The 25,399-nt window shown below is 52.1% G+C and overlaps 1 protein-coding gene across 1 annotated transcript in view; it reads right to left on the bottom strand.

Annotated features, from left to right (window-relative positions):
* Nucleotides 1-482: 482 nt before the first annotated feature.
* The window catches only part of rptor (regulatory associated protein of MTOR, complex 1), a 124,248-nt gene continuing 99,331 nt past the window's right edge, over nt 483-25,399 (bottom strand). Inside the window, exons 20-29 of the mRNA XM_060047408.1 lie at nt 21,813-22,012; nt 21,580-21,704; nt 19,515-19,637; nt 14,516-14,563; nt 7,205-7,311; nt 6,131-6,258; nt 2,599-2,685; nt 2,129-2,245; nt 1,532-1,661; nt 483-978 (exon numbers count right to left, since the gene is read on the bottom strand). Coding sequence (XP_059903391.1) covers nt 910-978; nt 1,532-1,661; nt 2,129-2,245; nt 2,599-2,685; nt 6,131-6,258; nt 7,205-7,311; nt 14,516-14,563; nt 19,515-19,637; nt 21,580-21,704; nt 21,813-22,012 — 1,134 coding nt within the window. The 3' untranslated portion in view covers nt 483-909. The remainder of the gene's footprint in view (nt 979-1,531; nt 1,662-2,128; nt 2,246-2,598; nt 2,686-6,130; nt 6,259-7,204; nt 7,312-14,515; nt 14,564-19,514; nt 19,638-21,579; nt 21,705-21,812; nt 22,013-25,399) is intronic.

Here is a 25,399-nt window from a genome sequence, read left to right as displayed (position 1 = left end):
CGGGGGTGGTTTGGGGACAGTTGTAGCAGGGGGGGACACAGGCGGGAGCGCGAGGATGAAAACAGGCATCTTTTGGGGAATCAAGTGTCCAAGGCCATAGACGGGGACCTATATTAAGTTTCATTACACACACACACACACACACACACACTGCCTGGTCAAGGCCTGGCTAAGGGATTCGAGTCCATCATCCACACCAGTGGATCCAGTAGCAAGCACAACCTGACCCAGCTCGGAGAGAGTCCCCCCCCCACCCTCCATCTCCCGGCGCCCATCTCCCCTGCTCCGGGTCCAGGGCGGCGGTCCACCGGGTGGGGCCTGCCCCGCCTCCAGGGGTCACTGTTTCTCTCATAGGGGGGCAGAGGAGGAAGAGGGGGGGCGTGGGCCGAGTGCCTCGGTCACACGCGGGTACTGTCTTCTACGTCTTCTTAAAATAAAACTCCTTCCTCGTTGGTGTGCACGCACGCTTATCGTCCTCTTCCTTTTTTTTTTTTTTTTTTTTTTAATGTACACGCTCTGCTCCTCGGTGAGGCCCACGACCTACAATCATCAGCTTCATCACAAGAATGAGGAATAAATGAATAATAATTATAATAATAATAATATAGAGTTTGTTCATCGGGGAGTCTCTGGTCAGCAGCCGTCCGGGTAACTGGGGGGGGGGGGGGGGGGACATTCGGGGTTTTGGCGATTGCATATGTACACTAGAACATAATTTACAGCCCCCGCTACGAAACGGCCGACGCAGCTTCAGTGGGGTGGGGGGGGTGGTGGAGGTGTAGGTGGTGGGGTTGGGGGGGGGGGGGGGGTGGTGGGGTCCGTAGGGAGGTGGTGGTGGAAGCGATGGTGGAGGAGGAGGAGGGAGGTGGAGGGAGGTGGAGGAGGAAGGCGACCGACGCTGCCACGTTGCTATCTGAGCCTCTTCTCAGCCGAGTAGATGGACATGTAGTAGTCGTTGCTGCCCACTGCCAGGTGAGGCTGGGGGGGAAGGAGAGAGAGAGGAGAACGGGTCAACCAACGTATCCCAGGTCAACCTCAGAATCAGCATCCAAACTTCTCTGTGGACTTCCATAGGAGTCCACTGCTGGTGTCTTCTAAACTGTGGGCTCCTCACACATGAGTATTTTCATCGGTTGGCCTTGCAACTCTGTTCTGTTCCTTTGTGTTTACAATGTAGCAATCCGTTGATATAACCTTTTCAAGTATTAAAAAAACAACATCATCTTTTCATCACTGTACTCTGCTTTAATGTCCTCATTGGCATCGCCTCACATTGCGGAATATGAGAAGTTCCTAAAACTAGCTCCCCTGTTCACTGGATCGAGAATCAATTCGGAATCGAATCTAAAGACACCGAAAGATTCACACGTCTTGCAAAAATGACCGAATAAATATCGTCCGACAAATGTAAAGGGTACAATTTTTCCACAACCCTCTTGCTAAGCGGAGCACATGAGCATGTGAACGGGCGCCGTCTGGGTGCAGAGCGTTGAGGTGCGCGGAGGTGCATTGAGGTGCAGTGAGTTCTCACCCAGTGGGGGTGGAAGGCTAAGCAGCTGATGGCGCCGATCCTCTGGCCCATGAACCCGTCGTAGTACTTGATGTTGCTGATCACGTCCCCGTTGGAGTTGTACACCGCGATGAACTGATTCATGGAGCCGCTGCAGGGAAGGGGAGAGAAGAAGAGTTTCCGCCATTAGAGAGGACAGCTTGCCCGGGTTACACGGTGTGTATCCCCTTGTAGCGGTGTCAGGGAGCGTCTGAGTGCACAGCAACGGGGTAAATAGAATTTGTCAGGCTACATCTCTGCTTCCTCCCCCAGCTCTCGCTCCCTCGTTCAACAAAGTCTCCAGAACCACATAAAGCAAATTGGAAAAAAAAAAAGGGCAAAATCAAATCCGGTGAGAAGTAAGTGCCTCGGATGGTTTCGTTTGGGGGGGGGGAAACAGGAACGAGGTATCAAAGGGAAACAACAAAGCCACGGAAACATCAAACACAACGTCAGACACACACAAGGCCCTCGGCGAGACGAGCCCCCCCCCCCCCTGCCCTGCTGTGGCAAGGTGCTGCTGGGGTTTCTGATGTCGGGCATGGGCCGTGACCTATGACCTATGACCTGTGAACTCACCAGGCGAAGAGGTTGGCCTGGGGGTGGATGTCCAGCGCCGTCAGTCCCTTCACCGTCTGCAGCACGTTGACCGAGTCCGGCGACCGCGGCTCGAAGAACCGCACGTCCCCGTTCACACTGGGGACACACACACACACAGGTTAAGGCAAGCACACACACACACACACAGGTCAGAACACACACACACACACAGGTCAGGGCACACATACAGGTCAGGGAGACTCATCACACACACATCAATGGGTGGGGGCAGACTAAGAACACACACACACGCATCCATAGGTCAGGGCAGACTCAACCCAGACGGACACACACACAAGACCGCCCCGACTAACACACACACATCCATAGGTCAGTACAGGCTCTGCACACACACACACATCCATGGGGAGTCACTATAGGTCACTATGGACGCCGGGGGCCAAGGGTCGGTGTGAGGAGGAGCCGAGGACCGGTCTGACGGTCCGTACCTGACGCTGATGATGTGTCCGTCAGTCTGCTTCTGGAGGTGGGCTTTGACCACCCACGCCCCGTGCTCCCGGTACGTCATGATGCGGCTGCACGCACACACGCACACGCACACGCACACACACACACACACACACACACACACACACACACACACACACACACACACACGCGGGAAGGACAAGGTCTTTAGCGGGAGTGTTTTTTTATGACGACAATTCCCCTGTCCACCACTGGGTGGCAGTGTGAGCTCACAGCTGTGGCTGCCGGCGGATCGCCATAGTAACAGGCTAACAGCCTCCTGGAGGGAGTGAGAGGGCGTGAAAGCAGCGTGGAGGGTGAACACTCGGCCGTCCACTTCAAAGTGAGGCTAAACCTGTAGCTATGCTACCAACGGCTCGGAAGCATCCTCCACCGGCACATCCCCAGGGCTAGCCTAAAGCCCTGCTCCATCCCACACACACACACACACACGCGCACACACACACACACACACACACACACACACACACACACACAGAGACAAACACACGCACACACGTACTAATATACACACACACACACACAGATGTACTGATAAAAAGACGATCTGATAGACAGACACACAAAGACGATCTGATACACACACACAAACACAGATGTACTGACACACAGACACACACACGTACTGATACACACAAACACAAAGACACACAGACGATATGACACACACACACGTACTGATAAACACACACACACAGAAGATATGACACACACGTACTGATACACACAAACACACAGACCACACGTACTGATACACACAAACGTACTGATACACACAAACACACAGATATACTGACACACACACAGACGTACTGACAGACACAGACACACACACACAGTGATGTATTACGAGTGCGATTTCTTCCGTTTCCTCCACAGTGAGCAGTGCCTGTTAAGACCTCAGGTGGGCAGAGATATCATTTCTTTAGCTATGGTTTCTCAGCTTTCTTTGAGGTTTGGTCATCGTTTACCACCTTGTGGTGGTGATGAACTCACCCGTGTATGTTCTGAGGGGGGGAAGGTTCAATCCAAGTAGACAGGTTAATATTTAATGTTGTTTTAGGATATTGTAGATTTACATGAATAAGTCAAACATAACAAGATGGTTATTCATATCATTATCAGTCAACTTCTACAAAATAAACATTTAATGTAGCAGTCACAAGGCCTGGTGCTCCATTATGCCATGCAGGAGATCCCTATTCACTCACTCACTATTCCCTAAATAGTGTTCATGACATAGTGCACTATATAGGGAACGAACAAACGAGAATTCGGACACTACGATGAACATTTCTAAACGTCATTTGCGTCAGTGAATGCGCCGGGTATTTGTGTGACGCAGACAGATGCGCCCACGTCATGTAAACAAACCGGGCACTCACGAGGAAAGCTGGAGCTTGTATTGATGTTGAATCTTACATTTCCTTGATCAAGTTTTTTTTTAAATTAATTTTGAATGTTACATTTTCTATGTTAAATCCCAAATAAATTGTTGACATTTCTAAACGAAAGCCGGAGACTCCATCATTAAATATTCAGCTTCTTCTTCTCCTCCGGAAAAACACGACCGCATTGCATTGAGGTATACGGGAGTAACATGTAGGGTACATCCTATGTACACTCAAATGTTGGGTATTTTAGGTGCACTATATAGTGCATGAAATTAACCACTGAGAATTCAAACACCACTACAAAATGGCGAGCACCCTATATAGGGCACTATATCCGTGACAGGGAACGATTTTGAACACAGCTCTTGAGTGTGTGTGGACGATGGCTGGTTTAACCTGTGCCCATTGATTAGTCAATACACAACAGGTGTGCAGCCTCCCGCAGCCCCAGAGTCCAATCAGTCCGACTCAGGGCCAGGTGAGGCTGCTTTAACCAGGCATCCTCCAGACACTGCACAGTGTTCCTGTGTTTGTTTGCTATTCCATCGCCAGGTCGTTGATAATGGTGCTAGCCCACCCTGTATAACGGACAACATGTCTACCCTCTAGGGCTGTTTCAATGCTACTCTGACTGAGTTGTTTTGGGACCACGAACACATTGGTTATATAAGTTAAGACGTCACAACTGTCGGCTCTTTAATCCTTTTATCTGACGTCGGGTTCCGTGTTGACATTTTGGTCCAACCTGTTGTTTTTTCAGGCGCTAAAGACGTCCATCGTTTAATACCGCCGCTCTGCTGTCCCTCATGCCTGCCTGGTCATCCCTGACATAAGCGCACTCTGGGTGAGCAGGCGAAGGCCTACGTCACCGGCCACGCTCTGAGATCGGTAACGAGCGTGGATAATCACGCACACATCTCCCAGCACGCGCACAGGGCTGAGCTAACCTCCGCTGAACCCCAGCCCTGCATTGAAAGCAGACATTAAGTGGAAATATTGCCGCAATTAACCAGCAGTGATAACAAGGCATAGCCGAAAAACAAATTACAGCAGCAATTTTAATAGCACTTAAAAAGTAAAAGAAAAAAAAGCGCCACAAAAAGTGGAAACAACAACAATATTGTAATGCTGCTCTTGGAACCCCCCCCAAGTACACTTTGATCTCGTAACACTCGTTCAATAAGGAGGCCCGCAGCCTATCGATAGCTGAGACGGCTTTAATCAAACACTGAATATTTAGCTGTTTGACCCGTGTGTACCGGCAGGCCGTCCTGCACCAATACTGGGGGCAGCTCAGCGTTGCGGTAAAACGGATGGGCATAATTCTTCGCCTTAGGAGAATTCTGAGGCTTTGTTAAAGATTTATGGGGTACTTTGTGGCTTAATTGCACTCCCCCCCCCCCACCCCCCTTCGGCGACTGGAATTAAAATAATGTTTATCCAATGTTGGGGGAATAGTGCGAACAGGACACATTCAGAGTGAGGGCTAACACTGCCCGGAGAATTTACGCCTTCCTGGGCCCGATAAATACACACAACAACTGGCCTGGGACACGGGCAGGCAGGCGCCGTGGTTAACAGGGAGTGAATAACTCTTACTGGTGAATCTCCGGCTCCTACTGGTTGTGACGCTGGGAGCAGTGTCACGGCACCGCGGTACGGCGGGCAGGAGGAGGAGGAGGTTCCGCAGGCTTTAACGTTAACTCATTAACTGGAGCTTTTATGCGGTCATGCAAATGTGTTGCATCCAGCCCAGGGGGTGGGGTTAGGGTGTGTGAGTGTGTGTGTGTGTGTGTGTGTGTTGACTCGGTGTGGATTGTGTGTTTGTTGACTCTGGGTTAGGGTGTGTGTGCGTGAGTGTGTTGACTATGGGTGTGTGTGCGTTGGACTCTGGTTTTGGTGTGTTTGGTTGACTTGATTGCGTGCGTGTGCGTTAACTCGGTGTGTGTGTGTGTGTGTGTGTGTGTGTTGACTCGGTGTGTGCGTGTGCGTTAACTCAGAGTGTGTGTGTGTGTGTGTGTGTGTGTGTGTGTGTGTGTGTGTGTGTGTGTGTGTGTGTGTGTGTGTGTGTGTGTGTGTGTGTGTGTGTGTGTCCTACCACTCGTTGGGGCCCATCCTGCGGTCGTACACGCGCACCGAGCCGTCCCCCAGCCCCGCCACGATGAGGGAGCGCTGGGAGTCACAGGACAGGCTGGTCACGCAGCTGTCCGCTCCCGTCGGGATGTCCTGGGGGGGGCGCACACAACGGGACACACGCATGGTGAGAGGGGCAGGCGCGCGTCGGCGCACGCACACACACCTTCCTACGCTCACACACACACCTACGCTCACTCACGCAGACACACACATACACACAAACACCTACCTACGGCTCACACACACCTGCGCTCAAACACACACACACACACACACACACACTCCCTCACACACACACACACCTGGGCTCCCTCACACACACACACACCTGCGCTCCCTCACACACACACACGCAAATCCCCTTGTAAGGACTTGTTAGAGAGCAACCAGCGGTGTCGGGCTGTCACGAGGGCCATTAAACATAAAACCAGCTGAGAGGCTAATCATTCAGCCTGTCACCTGGCGAGTGATGGCTCATTTCCGCCGCTGCCGCCCCGCGTCAATAGAGCCAAGGGCGCCGCGAGGCCGTTCCCACTGCGCTCAGGTCCACGCCCCCACCATAATTAGCCCGCTGTGCTTCCAGAGCTCCCTTTGTTTTGTTCTGGTACCGGCGACTGCGGCAATTAGTGACAATTTCAGTTTCCTTCGCAAAAGGTTAGCGATGGGGGTCCTTTTAGAGGAGAGGTGAAGTAAAGGGTTGATTATTGTTCCACGTCGACGGAGCACAAGGACCACGTGGACGCTTTTGACGCGGTCGTGAACCTGGTTGGGTTCTGCGTCGGGTTTTAGGGAGCGGACCAAATCACAGCCCTTTGCCGCTGCGTCGCCTCGACGCAGCGGCAAAGGGCTGTGATTTGGTCCGCTCCCTAAAACCCGGACCAATCAGGTGTGTGTGTGTGGACGAGGGTCCGTAAACCCCCTCGCGTTGCGTCGACGTGGAACCATGATCAGCCCTTATGACGTGGAGGGAGGAGGAGGAGGGGGGGGAGAGGAGGAGGAAGAGGAGGAGGGGGGGGGGGGGGGGGGGGTGTCTTACCTGGACCTTCATCTCCCGCTCCGTGTCCCAGATGCGGATGACGCGGACGTCCCCGGAGGTCATGAGCAGCCCGGTGTCCTGCTCCCAGTCCACCACCATGCCCGCGCCTACAGGACAGCCGAGGCCGTTAGAGGACAGGAAGCACTCTGACCGCAGCACATCAACTCGTCTCAGGGCCGGGCCGTTTGGGGGCAGTATCCGATGTTTCCGAAATCTCTTCCACGCGGCTTAAGTGCGTTAGTCGTCATGGCTGTAATCAGCGTAGAGTACCGGCGGAAGCAGGGCGACCGCCGTTTGGTGTTTGGATTTTAAGGACAACACGATGCCACTGGAAGAGATCGTCACAGCTGGAAAATGGCAGGTACACACACGCACACACACACACACACACACACACAGTCCCTGAAACACACACCAAAACTCTCCCTTATAAAACACACACACACACACATGCACACGCACGTACACACACACAGTCCCTGGAACACACAAAAACTTTCCCTTATAAAACACACACACACACACACACACACACGCACACACAGAAACACAGAAGGGACTTTTGCGCCAAACACAATGTCTTCCAAGGCCCCAAACGGGCGCATCTAGGCGATCTCCGTATGAGATTCATCTATTGAGAGCTAGATCATTACGTGACAAACAACTAGAATAATTTCTCGATCATTACGATTCCAACCCATTCATTTAGTATCGATTGAATAATTGATTTATTGTTTGGGCCCTAATGGAGACGCGGAGCGGGAGCTGCTGGCGTACATCGGAGATCCACGAGGGAATCACACGGTCAGGGCTTTTCAGGATTAATGTCCGGCCCGGGGTGTGTGGGCCTTCCATGTTCCCTCCTCATCAGCCCAGCCCCGGTGAGCCGACGGTTAGAGTCGTTCCGACACCCATCCCAGTATCGGAAATTCTTCCGATACTGCCTAAAATGCAGTATTCGGTATCGGCGAGTATGCAAGACTATGGGCCGATCCGATACCTTCACGTGTCTAGCTAATTTACGACGCAGGCAAAGAACATCCCAAACACTCTCTTATCACAAACGCTACAGTGTTACGCTGCGTTCGTTCGTGGTCGGAGGTGGAAAGTTGGAATGGGAAGCGCTTCATCTCCGACCTAACTGCGCTCGAGCTAAGTTCGGAAAAACATAGATTCTCACGCTTGACTAGAAGAATACAAATGCATTATTATGATTATAATAATGCATCTTCAATATAGCTATTAGTCCTCTTCAATATAGCTATTAGTAGCGACAATGCTAGATGCTGTATCGGTTTACATACTAGGTATCGGCCGATACTCAAGTTCAGGAATCTCAATAATGTATCGGGGAGGATCATTTTTTATCTCTGGAACATCTCTAATGATCGAACTGACGATTGGGGTAAGGCTGAAAGTCTCAACGACGTGTCTAACAAACCCTGTCCACCTTCTGATCAGAGCGACGGGAAACCAAACTAACGAGTGAGCCGGCCTGCGGTGATGGTCGCGAGCGCATGCTTCTAATATAAGATCTTTCCCTCCCACTCATTTCATCCTTTTAGTCGTTAATAACTATTTAACTAGTAGCTCCGGGGCCTAATCCCGGCCTGGGATGCTACCTCATCTGTTCCGCTCGGAATCCGATATCGGATTCTAATCCATCCAGGCAGCCCCGTCTCACAATCGTGCTTGTACGGGCCCTCGACGACGAGGCAGTGAGGAACCATGGTCCTCCCGGTGAGAGTTAAAACGGTGCATCCTGATCTGTTATTAAAGTTATCGCCCCATTCAGGTTTCCCTTCCAAGCCCTCCGGCCTTCCTCCTCACAGCAGGGGGGTCCGTGGCGGAGCCTGATAACGAAGTGCCCCTCCGATTGAGAACCAAACTGTACGAGAGTGGGCCGCGGTCGCAGGGGATGGTTCTAATGCAACTTCACAAGTGGAGCCAAGCTCGGAGTGGGGAGTCCTAGAGAGAGCTTTATGCAAGACTACACTTCTGCCCGGTGACAAACGTTAAGAGCCGAACCACTGGAAGGCTATCCCAGCCCTGGGAGACCAGAGCCGACACACCACAGAGTTACATGTTCATCGGGAAAACAATTATGTGGTCAGCCAGGGTCGGTAATTGACATCTTCAGTGGCTCTGGGAAAACACAAAGTGCAAATCACTGCGTGTTCTCCCCCACTGGTGCAACATTCTTCTTTTTCCTCTCGTGCGCGCACACACACACACACACACACACACACACACACACACACACACACACACACACACACACACACACACACACACACACACACACACACACACACACACACACACACACACACACACACACACACACACACTTTATGCCTCGTTAGAGAACAACTGCTGGCTTTATCATTTCCCCCTCAATTATATACTGCGGTCCTCTTTTGCTGCTGTGCTGTAAGCATCCACCGGAGGGTCATTAACCGCCTTGATGGCGTGGATCTCCTCTTCCTCGACAGGAGAGCCTCCGCATCCACCCTCAGAGGAAGGGATGGCTTAGAAGGAAGACAACGGCAGACCCCGATGACCTGTGGCGATGTGCGTCGTGCGGCGAGGGGGGGGTGGATGTGAGACATGGAAGGAGTATGAGGGCGACACGATTTCCGTGTTGATCCGTTGGCGCGGACCCTCCTGCCGTGTCCAATCATTACTGCCCCCTCACCCCGTCGTCGTCGTCGTCGTCGTCGCTCTGGACGGGGGGGACCCTCTCTGCGTGGGCTCTGTAGGCCGGGGGATTGGTTTTCTGTATGATCAGTGTCTGCTCAGCGCTCTGTGCGTGGGAAGCGGGGAAGCGGGGGGAAGCCCCGTGTGGGCGGCGGCGGCGGCGGCGTCTCGGAGCTCGGACGGACGCACTGGAGCGGGCCTCGTGCGTCACGCCGACGCAGACGAGCGTTGCCAGAGCAATGCTCGGCTGTGGAAGAGAGGGCATTCCCTTTGAAGTGTTGAGCTCTGAGCGAGGGTTCTGGGTGATTATGGGAAGGCAGGAGGATAAGGAGAAGACTCTCCCGAGTGTTGACTACGCTTCAAAGCTCTATCTTATAGGATATAGACGCTCCTTCCAGATGAAATAAAGGGGGGCTGTCGGTAAATAGTCTGAGAAGGCCCTAAAAGGTGATTTATTTAAGGTTGTGTTGTCATTTTTGTTTGTTAGTCATAAACAAGCTGTTAATTAATGATTCACAAAGCAGGGGCAATGAATTACGAGGCACATTATACACATTTTTACCACATTGTTTAATTATGACTCACGTTTATTTCTGAATTCGTAAACATGCCACTGGCACGTAGTTATTAGTACATTTGTAAATTATAAATGTGTTGCTCCTCGTGTTTCTCACCTTTTTCGGTATTTAATCTGGAAAGGTCTTTAAAGTTTAATATTTAAACTTTCAATAATTAAAAAAGATTTATATTAAATTATTTAATATAAATTGAAAGTAGTTCAAAAAAAAAGAAAATAATAATCTACTAAACGAACTAAACGTATCCGAAAATAACTAGCTTGTGGCTAACGATAGCTACATTTCCACTGGCACTCAATGCTACTAAAGTGGCCTCGCTTCGTAATAACAGTGGACGTGGCATCGACCCGGTAGATGGCTGTAGAGTTGACTTTGACTTGGCGTGCGCATACAAGCCCTGGCTCAGTCACCATGTCGACATCACAGATACCCCTTATATCAATCCCAATCCACGCGTTAAGGGCAGCTGACCCATGAAACCCTGGAATTTTTCTATAAGTGTCGGTTGGTCCACAAAGGACATTGTGCTGTCAAATCCATCAAACCCATTCTCGTTGGGGAATGCGTTCACTTCATCTTAAAAAGCACGGCCAGAGAAGCATAAAAGTACAAACTTATTTCACATTCTTCAAACATTTCTCCCCTACCAACGTTTCTACGGCGATACATGCCCCATGCCAAAGATCCCAGAACCTTCTCCGGGAGGGTTCGAGACATTCCTGCTCTGAGCAGTGGTGGCGTCGTCGCACAGCGAAGCAGAGAGGGTCCGCTGGAACCCACACAGAAATCAATATCAGGACAACGCCTGGAGATGCCGCAGAGAGCCCATTAGGCCCCCGCTCGTCTGGTCCCCCGGGGCCATCCTGTACGCGCCCGTTTGTCTCTCCCGGCCCTCAGTAATAGCTCCACGTCCCTCTGCTGTACACCACTGTACATCTAGCGCTCCGTTGATGAGAACAAGAGCCCCCCTCCCTGCAGGGGCAGGAAGTTGCTTTGTTCCTCTTTGAGGTAACCATGACAACGGGCTTTAATGGAGATGGCCGCATGCCTCCTTGTAATGTTCAGCACTGCAGCTACAAGTTCTAATCTAATCACGCGACCCCTCCTTCCTGCTCGGAGAACGGATTCAGTGCAGAGGATCAATTATCGCTCTCTGCTGTCAGGAGGGAATGCTTTCACCGCTGGGCCTATCGTGCTGCAGCGTCTCGTGGAATTGCACGTGCAAGGACGGACGTTCGAAAGTGCACACACACACACACACAGACACAGACACAGACACACACACACACCTGCAGCCTTTTCCCATTCTGCTCAGTTTTCCCTCCTCTCAAGAGTTCCTTTCCTCGGTTTGCACTGAAAAGCAACCGGATCCCAGCCATAAACCTCCCCAGGATTCACTTAGAAGGTTCAGCTCCTTTCAGAAGGTGACGCAATCCGTGGGGCTGGCTCTGACCAGACCCACCCTGGTATAATCACTAACCCTGACCTCTGAAGCAGGTGTCAGGCATTCTGTTGGACGAAACCTTTTGGCCCACGCCGATGGCAGACTGCCTTTTGAACCAAGACTAGACCCAGGCAACCAGAACCTGCTGGTCTCTGTGTCTCATCTCTGGCCATCATTTTAGATCTCATCCATTTTGTTCAGGCCACGGTGCTAACCTTCATATTGAAGCACCAGTCGTTCCCTTACAAAGAACTGCGGTAACCCCCTTTAAAAGTGATTATGAGCTAACACACAGAGCCTCCTGCCAAGGCTCTGCTGTGCATCCGAGGCCAGCGAAAAGTTCTGACATGCACCTTCTCTTCTCTTTTGCATAATCATCTTCACTTTGCTTGCCCTCCCTCCCTCTCACCTTCCCCTCTCTCTCTCCCATCCTCTACCCCTCCCTCCCATCCCCTCTCTCTCCCCCTCCCTACCTCTCTCCCTCACCCTCTCCCCCATCCTCTCTCTCTCTCTTTACCTCCCCCTCCCTCCGACTCTCTCTCCCCCCCATCTCTCCCTCCCTCCCTCCCTCCCTCCCAGAGCTCCATAAGGGGGGAGACGGACAAGTGAACCAAACTGGAATTCGGAGCAGGGCACAGAGTGCGCCCCCACCCGGCAGGCCGAGCCAGCTACAGCTGCCCTACTTTCACTTTCCCTTCCGCAGATCATTCAGCCAGAGAGGATACTAAAGAGAGGGAGATGGTGTGGGTGGTGGTGGGGGTAGACTCTAAAGAAAGATGTCAACGAAGGACGACGACAACTTATGAGACTGAGCCGCCGCCGGGGAGGAGGAGAGGATTAGAGAGAGGGGTAAAAACCCAGGGAGTCAGATTGAGACATTCCCTGGAACATCTGCCTCAACCTAATCGCCCCCGCCCCAGTGTGTGAGACGACGGGCGCCCCCGGCGCCACACACAGCCCCCTCCCTGTGACTCCTGAACCAACACAGCACCGGGACCGATGAGCTTGTGTCCCTGCGCCACAGTGTGCCGTTGTGCGTGCGCACGTTTGCATGTGTGAGGACGCGCGCCTCGTAGATCGAAAACAAACACAGCTAAGACCCAATCTCTACTGCTTGGTATTTTTGTGTTTCTTTGGTAATATTCCCCCTGGCATTATCCTGTATGTACTTCAATGTTCAACCTTCTCATATGCCTAATATTGATCTCTGCATATAAACCACAATACCCCTTAATAACCCCCTCTGCACACACAATCCTTTTCTCTCCTCGCTGAAACTTTGCGTTTCGTGAAAATTACCTATTTATGCCTCACCCACATCTTAATGTGGGTGAGGTATGTGGTCTACCAGTCTCTCGTGAGGCAGGGGATGTGCTAATTTCACCGCAGGGATGGCGAGCCCCCCCCCCCCTCAGCACTTTTCCTCTGCTGTAATTTGATTGGTTGGACGCCAGCCAATCGGCTCCCCAGGCGAGGACGCCTCCCATCTATTTACATCAGAGACGGCGTGCTGATGAGGCAGTGATTGGGGAAGGGCGGGGCCTGTTTCTGCTTCCATACGCAGGGGAAATCATTCGGATCTGCTGCAGATAAAGCAACGTTCAGAGACGCCTCCCGGGGCCCCCCCCCGGTGGGTCATCGGGTAGAGCTCGTACCATTAAGGCCCCGTCCTAACCAAAGCGACCGGGGTTCGATTCCTGCCCGTGGGCCTTTGCTGCAGGTCTTCCCCTCTCTTTCCTGTCATGCTCAACAATGAAAAGGTAAAAAAAAAGACGCTTCTTAAATCTGGACTGGACTTCGACGAACCTCAATGAGCGCCCAGTGTAACTGAAGCTACACCAGACAGCAGACGTGTTTTACCAGACCTGCTCAAGGACGTCAATGAGGCAAATGTGTAGAAGACGAGCTTGCGGGGCTCACTGACGTGTCCTTTAGTGTGGTAGAGCAGGGGTTCTCAACCTGTGGTGGACAAACCACTGGTGGAACCCGAGGGCACTGAAAGATGAATTTGCTGTAATAGTTGGTATTATGGCTTGTTGATCCATTCCATCTGAGGTTTTCCATTGTGATGTTTTGTCTCCCTTTATGTTTGCTGAATAAACACAATGGAGCATACACAGCATTGCTGACCTTTTCTTTCCACCGTTTAACTCGCAGTCATAATCGTGTTCAAAACGGTTGGAAAATAACGGTATATTAAACGTTTATGTGCATTTACGTGATTATTACCGTTTACATACGAGGCGGTCTGCGAAAGGTCTTGATGCTACACCTGATTATAGAGGTTTGGTGACCGGTGAGGGTGAGAGAGGAGCCTTTAGGGCGAGTGGAGGTGTGGCGAGTGGATGGAGAGACGAGGAGCCACGGCGTGGGATGGCCCCGGATGACCCGGCAGTAAGCAAATGAAACGGGCTCACATGGCAGTAACGTATGGCGCGCTGCACGCAGGGGGGGGGAGCCAGCGAGGGCGAGAGATCGATATGGGCATCGAGAGGGATGGATAGAAAAAGAGAGAGGGGGAGAGAGAGGGAGAGAGAGAGAGAGAGAGAGAGAAAGAGAGGGACAGGCAAACATAAAAGCAGCACTTACCTCCTTGTTTACTGCGGTCGAGATAGATGGAGACCCTTCTGGCCAGACCTGGGATTAAGAAGCAAACGGAGGAAGGGAAGAGGAGAGGGGGGGCACAGATCAGCGAGAGGAGGAGGGGAGGAGAGAGGGAGGGTGGAGAGGAAGAGGGGATAGGCAGGTCAGAAGCACGTCAGCCCAAGCCAGTAAACTGTTAGCACGGCCTAACCTGTTGGCCAGCACGCCCACAAACACCAAAGGATGCACACACGGGGAAACGCACACACGAGGCGGCGGCGGCGGCGGCGGTCGGCCCAGCATGGGGCCTTCCCACTAACGGACATTAATCAGAGAGGGATCAGACATCAAGAGCTTCACCCCGGGACGGAGCCTGGAGTAGGGTACGAGGGCCAGGGGGCTCCCCGATGTGGCTAATTGGATGACGGGGTGTTAATGTTTATGCGTTGACTCGTTACGCGTGTCCCGGACCCCCTTTTATGTCGAGCGCAAACGGCGGAAAAAAAATAAGTTAACGAGCGCTTTGGCCAGCCGACACAAAATGGAGGAGGGTGTTTATGGAAGAGGATCCGTTCTGTTCAGGGGCCGTGGGGGGATGCTGGCTGCCCTTGTGAAGCACTCTTATGTAGGGGGGGGGGGCAGCAGTATCACACTGACATGAGGGGGGGGGGGAACTACAGGGGCCTGGGACAGCTCGATGAGGAGGACAAGCTGGATCTGACACATGGCACTGGAGACACGGCAGGGGACTTGAAGGAGAGAAGGAGGGAGGGGTGTGTGTGTGTGTGTGTGTGTGTGTGTGTGTGTGTGTGTATTATGTGTTTGTGATGTGTGTGTGTTATGTGTTTGTTATGCCTGTGTGTGATACATTATGTGTTAGGTGTGTGTATTCGTTATGCGTTATGTTTTTATGCGTGTGCCCTTGTCACACATCTCTGGCAGCGGCTGTGCAACAACCGAATGCACCACCAAGCCCTCTCCGCTGTGAAACACTCCCATGTATAGATGACCTGATTCAGCAGAGGTGCTCCGAGAGGAGGTACCGTGTGCTGTCCATAATGCCATCTCTGCTGCTCGTCGTTTCACCGTGCCGCACGAGTCGCTATCGCACACTTTCAGCCTACGTTACTGTGGTCAAAGCCAAGGGAATTTTGTCCGGCACTTTGGACTCGTTTACAGAAAGGCCAATGTTTACACGCAGTGTTTTCCCCAGGAAATGTCGTAGTCAAGGTGGTCGAGGATTTATTTATGCTTTGGTAGTCAAGGCGGGGCCCTATTGTTGTTTGAGGCGGTCGCCTTGACCCTACAGTGCTTGGGGAAACACGGACATGCTATGTAAGCAGGCTACAAGTACCACAGAGGACGTCAATCTAATGGTGGACTCAAGTGTTTCTTCCTTCCCTGATTCTAGGTGTGAATTGGGCACGATGATCTCAGCATGGACCGCCCTCCCTCCACACTGAGAGAAGCAGGTGAAGCTTTTAGCTGAACCCAGATAAGGCTTAGCAATTATAATATTATAATTCATGAGTTCATGAGCTAATTAAGCAGTTTTCATCACTCCATTCCAACTGTGACGGATGCTTAAAAATAAGGTCAACCTTAAATACATTTTGAATGATGTTATGATTCTACTTTCGTCTTATGACCCCAATCTTTGGTTTTTTAATATCCAACCAGCCTAAAGCGAGCAGAAATACTTCAAAATAATCTATTTTGATGGTAGCCAGGACAGAAGAGGTTCCCAACAGACGAACGTTTTGTATTCAGGGCGGTTTCTGATTCGTCACCGAACGTTCCATGAGTGCCGACCGTTGGGGTCTCCATGGTGATAGATCATTTAAAAATCTGATCCGGGACCTGAATCAAAATAAATCACTGCCGGCTTGATTTTGCCAACGCACAACGTATGCGTGGCCATCATCATGGTGGCCCTTTTCTCAGCGATCACGCCGTTTTGTTCCAACGAATTCACGAAATTATGCTTTTTAAGGTTGTCCGCAAGGTGCTTACGGACCGCTTAAGAACGCTGCTTGGTCCGTGTATCAACTAGAACGACGGCCCAATAACCATGTAGTATCAATGTAGCGCCACCCTACAGGGCGAGTTGTCACATGACAATGGAAACGTCCTGGCACTTAATGTACAAACTTATCGTATGTTTTTACATCCTGGCACTTAAAAATAGTACTCCACATTGCGTAGCTATCTTGTTGCATACGGGGAATGAGTTAACTTAGCAACTGTTAGTGCTTGGCACTAGCAATTGTACCGACTGTATGACCGCATCAATTGAGGCGTCTCTTTCTTCTGATAAATGTACTTGTATTTAAGGCTCTGCTGTATGCCCTAAATGTAAATGTAAATGTAATGAATAAGACAGTCCAACCAATGCCGATGAGGACATTGTTAAACGTCTAAACACCCTGTGGTAACACACTCTGTTCCATCGATACGGTCTGCCCATACTCAAGACTCTGATTCTTCCAGTTCTGACAGAAGTTCTGCCTACTGCGGTGCCGACCTACTGAGCTGGCAGGCTGTCCGGATCGGGGGCAGGCAGCCACACTAGACTTCATTAGCTGTCCAAACATCCAGCTGGGTGAAAACCGGGCCGGGCGAGAGAACAGGCGAGAGAGAGAGAGAGAGCGAGAGCGAGAGCGAGAGAGAGAGAGAGAGAGCGAGAGAGAGCGAGAGAGAGAGGGACGGCGACAGAGAAGGGCCGTGCTGTGTGTGTGTCTCTCTCTGGGTGTCAGAGTGAGAGTGCTACGGCTTCGACAGCCGTGCTTGTTAAGTGTGTCACCTCCCCGCAGGTCCTTCTAGAGAACCGGCCTGGTAACAATCGTGACACACACACGAAACACAGTGGCTTGTTCAAACCCCTGCACAGCCAGACACCTGCCCTGTCCACGCAACACCTCTCTCCCCAGTTAGGAGCTCATTCCCTCCCATTAGCCTAATGTGTGTCAGTCTATACGAGGACCGGCCAAGCGTTGTGGTGGAGGCCTGTCCACCCACAGGCAGTGTGTGTGTGTCAGTGTGTGTGTGTGTCAGTGTGTGTGTGTGTCAGTGTGTGTGTGTGTCAGTGTGTGTGTGTGGGTGTGTCAGTGTGTGTGTGTCAGTGTGTGTGTGTGTGTGGGTGTGTCAGTGTGTGTGTGTGGGTGTGTCAGTGTGTGTGTCAGTGTGTGTGTCAGTGTGTGTGTGTGTGTGTGTCTCAGCGTGTGTGTGTGTCTCAGCGTGTGTGTCAGTGTGTGTGTGTGTCTCAGCATGTGTGTGTGTGTGTGTGTGTGTGTGTGTGTGTGTGTATGTATGTCAGTGAGTGTGTGTCAGTGTGTGTGTGTGTCAGTGTGTGTCTCAGCGTGTGTGTGTGTATGTCAGTGAGTGTGTGTCAGTGTGTTAGTGTGTGTGCGTCAGTGTGTGTGTGTGTCAGTGTGTGTGTGTGTGTCAGTGACAGTGCTTCAGTGTGTGTGCGTCGGTGTTTGTGTCAGTGTGTGCGTGCGTGTGTGTGTGTGTCAGTGTGTGTGTGTGTCAGTGTATGTGTCTCAGCGTGTGTGCGTCAGTGTTTGTGTCAGTGTGTGTGAGCGTGCGTGTGTGTGTGTGTGTCAGTGTGTGCGTGTGTGTGTGTGTGTCAGTGTGTGTGTGCGTGCGTGTGTGTCAGTGTGTGTGTGATGCTAATTGGCAAAGTTGTGCTGAGCGCGTCCTACCTAACATTCTCCAACACAGAGACAGCACGTGGTAAGTAGGTATTAATACTGCTGCGTCTCCCACCCTGCGATGTGGCATTTCAGATGAATTAACCCCGGACAGCAACGACGAGCCGCTCAAACAACGCTCAAACTACTGTCACATATCACACAACTCAGTGACCTAGAAGCAGAAGGGGGGGAAGAGAGAGAGAGAGAGAGAGAGAGAGAGAGAGAGAGACGGAAAGAGAGACAGAGACGGAAAGAGAGACAGAGACGGAGAGAGAGACAGAGACGGAAAGAGAGACAGAGACGGAGAGAGAGACAGAGAGAGAGAGAGAGAGAGAGAGAGAGAGAGAGAGAGAGAGAGAGAGACGGAAAGAGAGACAGAGACGGAAAGAGAGACAGAGACGGAGAGAGAGAGAGAGAGAGAGAGAGAGAGAGAGAGAGACGGAAAGAGAGACAGAGACGGAGAGAGAGACAGAAGGAGAGACAGAGACGGAGAGAGACAGAGAGCGAGCGAGCGTGCGAGAGAGAGACAGAAGGAGAGACAGAGACGGAAGGAGAGACAGAGACGGAAGGAGAGACGGAGACGGAAGGAGAGACGGAGAGAGAGAGAGAGAGAGAGAGAGAGAGAGAGAGAGAGAGAGAGAGAGAGAGAGAGAGAGAGAGAGAGAGAGAGAGAGAGAGAGAGCGAGAGAGATCCTAGTATAAAAGGGAGAAAGTTGACAGCAGTGTGCAGCAGCGGCTGAGGTGTGAGTGGGAGCCAGCAGCCCAGGGTCAGAGAGTACACTGCTGTTCTCTATGAATAATACTTTCTCCACCCGGGCTGACTCCGTCTCAGTGTGCGCACCGAGCAGGGCGTCTATAACCCCAGGTGTCCTGCTGGTTCACTGCCTGCAGACAAACGTCACAGAACCAGACGTAGAACCGGACGCCATTGGTGCCATATCGGGCCAGACTTCCCGCCCAATCTGGCAACCCTGGCTCAAGCATGCTGCAGAGAGATGCTACAAAGAGGGTTGCCAGAGTGGGCCCAATTTCCCGCGCAATCTGGCAACCCTGGCTGCAGCATGCTGCAGAGAGATGCTACAGCCAGGGTTGACAGATTGGGCCAGATTTCCCAGAAAACAGGGTTGCCAGATCAGCCCAATCTGGCAACACCGCCAGACCACCAAGCGGTCGGACCCATGCAGCCGGACCCCGACCAGGGTGGACCACACCGGCACGGAGGAACAGGACCAACGTGGACGGGACGGGGGGGAGAGGGTGCAGGGAGGGCAGGGAGACGGGCGGAGTAGCTACAGGAAGGGGGGCCTTACTGTGTGTGCTGGAGGTCTGGCCTCGGGTGGTGGGCAGCATGTCAGACAGGCCCTGCCACGCCGTCACCATCTCCGGGTTCCTCTGGTCCGCAAAGTTCTTCCAGATCCGCAGCGCGCCGTCGTCTGGAGGGGGGGAGAGGGAGAGAGGGAGAGAGAGAGAGGGAGAGGGAGAGGGAGAGAGGGAGAGGGAGAGAGGGAGAGGGAGAGGGAGGGAGAGAGATGGGGAGAGAGAGAGATGGGGAGGAGAGAGCGAGGAAGAGACAGAGAGAGGTAGAGAGAGAGAGAGAGGGGTAGAGGTAGAAAGAGAGAGAGAGAGAGAGAGAGAGAGGGAGCGAGAGAGAGAGGGAGCGAGAGAGGGAGCGAGAGAGAGGGAGCGAGAGAGGGAGCGAGAGCGAGAGAGAGAGAGAGAGCAGAGGTTCAAATTGGGATGATAAGTACAATTAGATTGTAGCTCATATACGTTTACTTGGTTTCACATCATTTTTTCACAGAAACATTCCAAGTCAAACGGCCATGAATACACACATGTAAAATCACACGAAGGCATGTACCCCTATGTGGACCCATAGGCGTTTAGCATTGAAATGTGTACAGGTCACACAAACACAATCTATTCTGTCTCCTCATAATAGCATTCTCGCTACATGGTAGAAGGGAAAAGCCTGACTCAATATTCGGCGCCACAAAGCCAATTAAAATCTGTAATAGCGTGATGTATAACCCGATATATCTCATTACACTGCGCTGGCCATGGGCCGATGGAAACGGAGCCATTGTCACGTGAGAGGACGTGTAATTGGTTAATTATTCATGCATGTGTTTGTGTATACAAACTAATGTTGCGTGCATGTTTGTAATGCCTGTTTGCACTGGCTGATAAATGGAGCCGCTGGAGTGGAATACCTGCAGGTTTCGGTGTGTGTGTCAGCACGGGGTCTAGTTTAACTCGTGACTCGTTAGGTGTTTGTAGGTTCAATTAATGTCTTGGTTGAGCGCCCGAAAGTGAGGTGATTATTGACCTCAAATAGATGAAGGAACGAACAAAGTAATTGCCACTATTTTGCGCCACTGATATGATAACATAATAGCATATTCAACAAAGAACACCCTTTAAAAGAGCGATGTACTAATACTTCTTAATAACATTTAGACATTGGAATGGAATGTATTTATTCTCTTTATAAATATCCTCTCAGAAGTTACAACTTTCTGGCTGGACTTCCATGGTCGTGGTGGTGGGGGGGGGGGTAACCTATTAAACACCTATTAGCCTTGTTATTTTCCCTTGTCGTGTCCGCTCTGTGGAGGGGCTGCCCGATCCGCCACACAGGGAGCAGACGGGAGGACAGACGCAGTGTGACTCACTGATACGACGGTGACATTCATTCTAAAAGGTCCTTTTATAACGGCCATGGAATGGAGAAACTACTCGGAAAAAGGGAGAAAAACTGAAAAATCTGATGGTTGGGTAAAGAAACCGATCGATTTAATCCTCAACCTCATATCGCCGGGAAAGAGGAGTTTATGCTCTGCCCTTTCACAAACCAAGCATATGTATTTAGATTTTTCAATTCTAATGGAGTTTCACCATTTTAATTTCCATACTTAAAATAGTGTAGAGAATTGCATTTGCGAAGGAGGGGGATTATGCTAAGTGGGTGACATTGTTTAAAAGATCCACGTTTTTGGAAACGTTCGTTTTTTTGAGGTGGTTTCCCTGTTTGATATATACAAGTAACAGTCTTTCGGAGAAAGTTGGTATCGCAAACTAAACTGCTGCGATACAACTGGACACCGTCATGTTGTCAAAAGCAACCTGGGTGGGTGCATGTATGTTTCTGAGCAGGTGTGTGCTTTCGTGTGTGAGCATGTGTGTGCGTGTGTGAGCAGGTGTCACTGTGTGCGTGTACACGTGATTGCGTGTGTGAGCAGGTGGTTGCACAGGTGTGCACGTGTGTGAGCATGTGTTTGAGCAGGTGCGTACATGTGTGTGTGTGTGTGAGCAGGTGTTTGCATGTACGTGCGCGCGTGTGTGCGCAAGGGCGTGCGTGCGTGCCCGCCCCACCTGTGGCAGTGAGCAGCAGGGAGCAGTCGTGCCCGTTCAGGTACTCCATGGCCGTGATGCGCGTGTAGCGCGGGTTGCCGTTGTAGAAGTAGTCCAGCCGCTCGCCCTTCTCCCAGTCCCAGAAGCTGGACAGACAGGGGACAGATAGAGAGCCGGGGTTAGCCTCCAGACGGCCGGACGGACGGACGGACAGGGCGATGCGGGGGGGGTGGGGGGGGCTGTCTCAGGCTGACCAGATGCTGTCCTTGTCGGCCACGGCGATGCAGGCGTTGTAGGGGTGGAACTTGACCACCGACGGGACCCCGGGGTTGCGGTTGATGAAGATCTGGTCGTCGAGACGAGAGATGCCTGTGGGAAGAGGATGGAAGCGGAGTTGGACTACAACCCCCACAATGCAACAGGGCTTCTTGTTGTTTTTAATGTTCTGGAGCAGCTGTGTGTTTTATGTAATACATTGCCATTAGTGTGTTTGGTTTTATGCACCACATTGCCGAGAGAGAGAGAGAGAGAGAGAGAGAGAGAGAGAGAGAGAGAGAGAGAGAGAGAGAGAGAGAGAGAGAGAGAGAGAGAGAGAGAGAGAGAGAGAGAGAGAGAGAGTGAGTGTGTGTCTGATAATAGTGAAACAGACTGTTATAATCTATCAGATGATGCTTTAGGAACAAAGATGGCCGATGTATGCAGTCTTCGCCTGTGAATGATGAGGCCGACTGATATTTATAATGTACACAGCGCTGGGGGAAAATGTACAAGATCGCAAGGGACTTCATTCTAATGTGGCTAACGAAACATATTTTGGGGAGAGCGCTCCCATTGGAGCAGTGGAACTGAATTTACTGGCATTACTGGCAATAATGTTTGACAACATACATAGTCATAGTTAGCGGCTTTAAAATATAGGATTTAAACCGGGTGGGGGATTCATGAAGCCAAAGTATGACGCTGTTTATTTTGAGTCAGCCATGTGCACTTTGCTAATGAGCGATGCCCAGGGGGAAGAGCAACGAGGGTGTTGATCGGAGTGGCGCAGCAGAAAATGAGATGTCCGGGGTGCATGTTAATGCAATGTGCAAAGTGGGCCACATTCCACCGGGTAACGGCGAGGGCCTTTCCTCTGCACCATGTTGACGCGGCGCTGCGTTCTTTGCCTTGTGTCAACAACGGAGCCTGTTTTTTTTTTTTTGCAAACCCGTGCGTTTTGAAAAACTATGACGACACATCGGAGTAGGTCGCCGTTGTACGCAGACTCGCTTACTCGTTTACCTTCTGTGGATTAATGTATAATTGAGCAGAAAAGGGACAGCACCCCCTACTGGCCCCACACTACACCATTTTAAATCGTGTGGAATTCTGAAAACGTTGTTTGGATCCAAAACTTTGATCCAATCAACTGTTATTGTATAAAATACAACAGGAAAGTTCCACAGAAGTACATCCGTTAACGTCAGGCCTGCAACACCGGCACGCCCAACGGAACGTGCGGGGGGGGGGCACAAGTTCACTTTCCCAAGACCCGTTCCGTTTTAAATATTCATTTCAATTAACGCGACGCCTTATGTGGTCGGACGAGGCCTCGGCGGCCCCAGACGAGGGCGTTGGCACGCAGTGACGCGGCGCACCTCGTTAATGTCACCCTAACGAGGACGCTAAATGTCAGCCGCACGCTAACAAACGATTAGCATTAGGTGGCTCAGCGTATTGCTAGCGTAGAAGGGGGCCTGTTGTCTGTGATAAGGGCAATGGATGATATACCCCACACGTTTTTTAATAAAAGAACAGGAGCAAGGGTGGTTTAGAAGTTGGATTTGTTAGGATTCCCAGGAGGGTAAAGTTTAAATCGCTGCAATTATCGGCTACCCTTTTTCTGTTTTCACAACAGTTAGTTCCGACCGGGTAATTTGATAGGACGAGGTATGGAAAGGGCTGACAGACAGTCACAGCACTGGGACGTGTAACTGTATCTGTATCGCTCCACTGTACAGGCGATCCTAATAAGGGTTTATTAGCCCGTACTAAAGATCATCAGATCGGACTCACACACGCCAGCAGAGCAGCTCTCGACAGACTCGTACACCACTTGTCGCACAATAGATGGAAACACACAGATGAAAACGTGTATTTATACAAAGTAGCTGGCCTGCGGTGTAGAACCGTGTTGACCTACTCCACCAAGTAGCACGCTAGTGTGAAGGCAAATGTCTACGCGTTTGCCTGGCAACAGTCCAGTCCCAGGCAGTTGCGAAACTAGTTGTGTTGGGGGGGGGGGGGGGGCGGGAGCCTGATGAATTATTAATAAACATACAAATCCTTGTTTATTACCGCTAACTTATAAATCCCCGCTTGTATTGCTTTTGCGTCGACGCCACATCAGAGCCCGTGGCCGTGCTTCTCATGGGACTGCGTCGTCGAACCCTACAGCCGCATCACCCGTAGAACCGCCTGCTCTAGTATGGCCTGCTTGTGTGTGCCGCTGCGCTGCGGTGCGTTTGACTGGGGGGTATGATGCATCATGGCCCGTGGTGTTCACCACTCCCCGGTTCCACCCGGTAATGCTCGGGGCTTATTTTGCACATAGATAAGATGAGGAGGGCTCTGGCCCTTCCACTACACCCCTCCCTCCCTCACCTCGCCCTCCCTGCCTGCTTACCGCTGTACCACCGTCACCATCAGCGCCCTGGGGGCAACACACACACACACACACACACACACACACACACACACACACACACACACACACACACACACACACACACACACACACACACACACACACACACACACACACACACACACACACACACACAACCACACGTACGCGCACCACCAGCAAAAGCGCATCAGCATAAACAAACATACACATGTGCAAAATTGTGCACCCACACACACAAACGTGCACCAGCGCACAAACACGCGAGTGCACACACACAACACACACACACACCCGGCCCGCCCTTTCATCAGCACCCCCGACGTGTGGCTCTCCCGGGGGGGGGGGTCGCTCCGCTCGCTGACGCTGAACTGGTAGAGATTTGAGTAATGAAGTCATTGGAGAGCCGTAAGTGTACCAGAAGAGAGGAGGAGGAGGAGGAGGAGGAGAGGGGGGAGGAGGAGGAGGAGAGAGGAAGGGGTGGGGGAGAGGGGGGGAGGAGGAAGGGGTGGGGAGGAGAGGGGGGGGGGGGGAGGAGAAGGGGTGGGGGAGAGGGGGGGGGGAGGAGGGGTGGGGGAAGTAGGAGGAGGAGGGGGAAGAGAAGGGGAGGAGGAGGGGGAGGAGGAGGAATAGGAGGAGGAGGAAGGGATGGGGGAGAGGGGGGAGGGGGGAGGAAGGGATGGGGGGAGGAGGAGGAGGAGAGGAGGAAGAGGAGGGGGGAGGAGGAGGAAGGGAGGGGGAGAGGGGGGAGGGGGAGGAAGGGATAGGGAGGAGGAGGAGGAGGAAGGATGGGGGAGAGGGGGGAGGGGGAGGAGGAGGAGGGAGGAGGAGGAGGAGGGGATGGGGGAGAGGGGGGAGGAGGAGGAAGGGGTGGGGGGTGCGGATGGGGGGGGGGGTCGGTAAGGCACATGTACGCCAGTGGTCCCTCCGCTCTGACGTCAACGGGGCTGTGTGTGCGCAGGGGTTCTCTTTTGTGCGCGTCGTGCGTGTGTGCGTGCGTTGTGCGCTTTGCAGGGGATGCCAGTGACGCAGGGAGGTTAGCGATTCTGTTTCAGGAAGATCCCTCCTCAGTCGCTCTGTCTGGGAGCCCGCCGGCACGGCGGCTCTTTGATGCACGTGAGGGAGGGAGGGGGAGAAAGGGGGGGAGGGGAGGGGGGGAGGAGAGAGGAAGGAGGG

The sequence above is a fragment of the Gadus macrocephalus genome, chromosome 3 (assembly GCF_031168955.1).
Source record: "Gadus macrocephalus chromosome 3, ASM3116895v1".
Classification (NCBI taxonomy): domain Eukaryota; kingdom Metazoa; phylum Chordata; class Actinopteri; order Gadiformes; family Gadidae; genus Gadus; species Gadus macrocephalus.
Note: the sequence above shows the minus strand (reverse complement) of the source record. Positions and strands in the feature narration are given on the sequence as shown.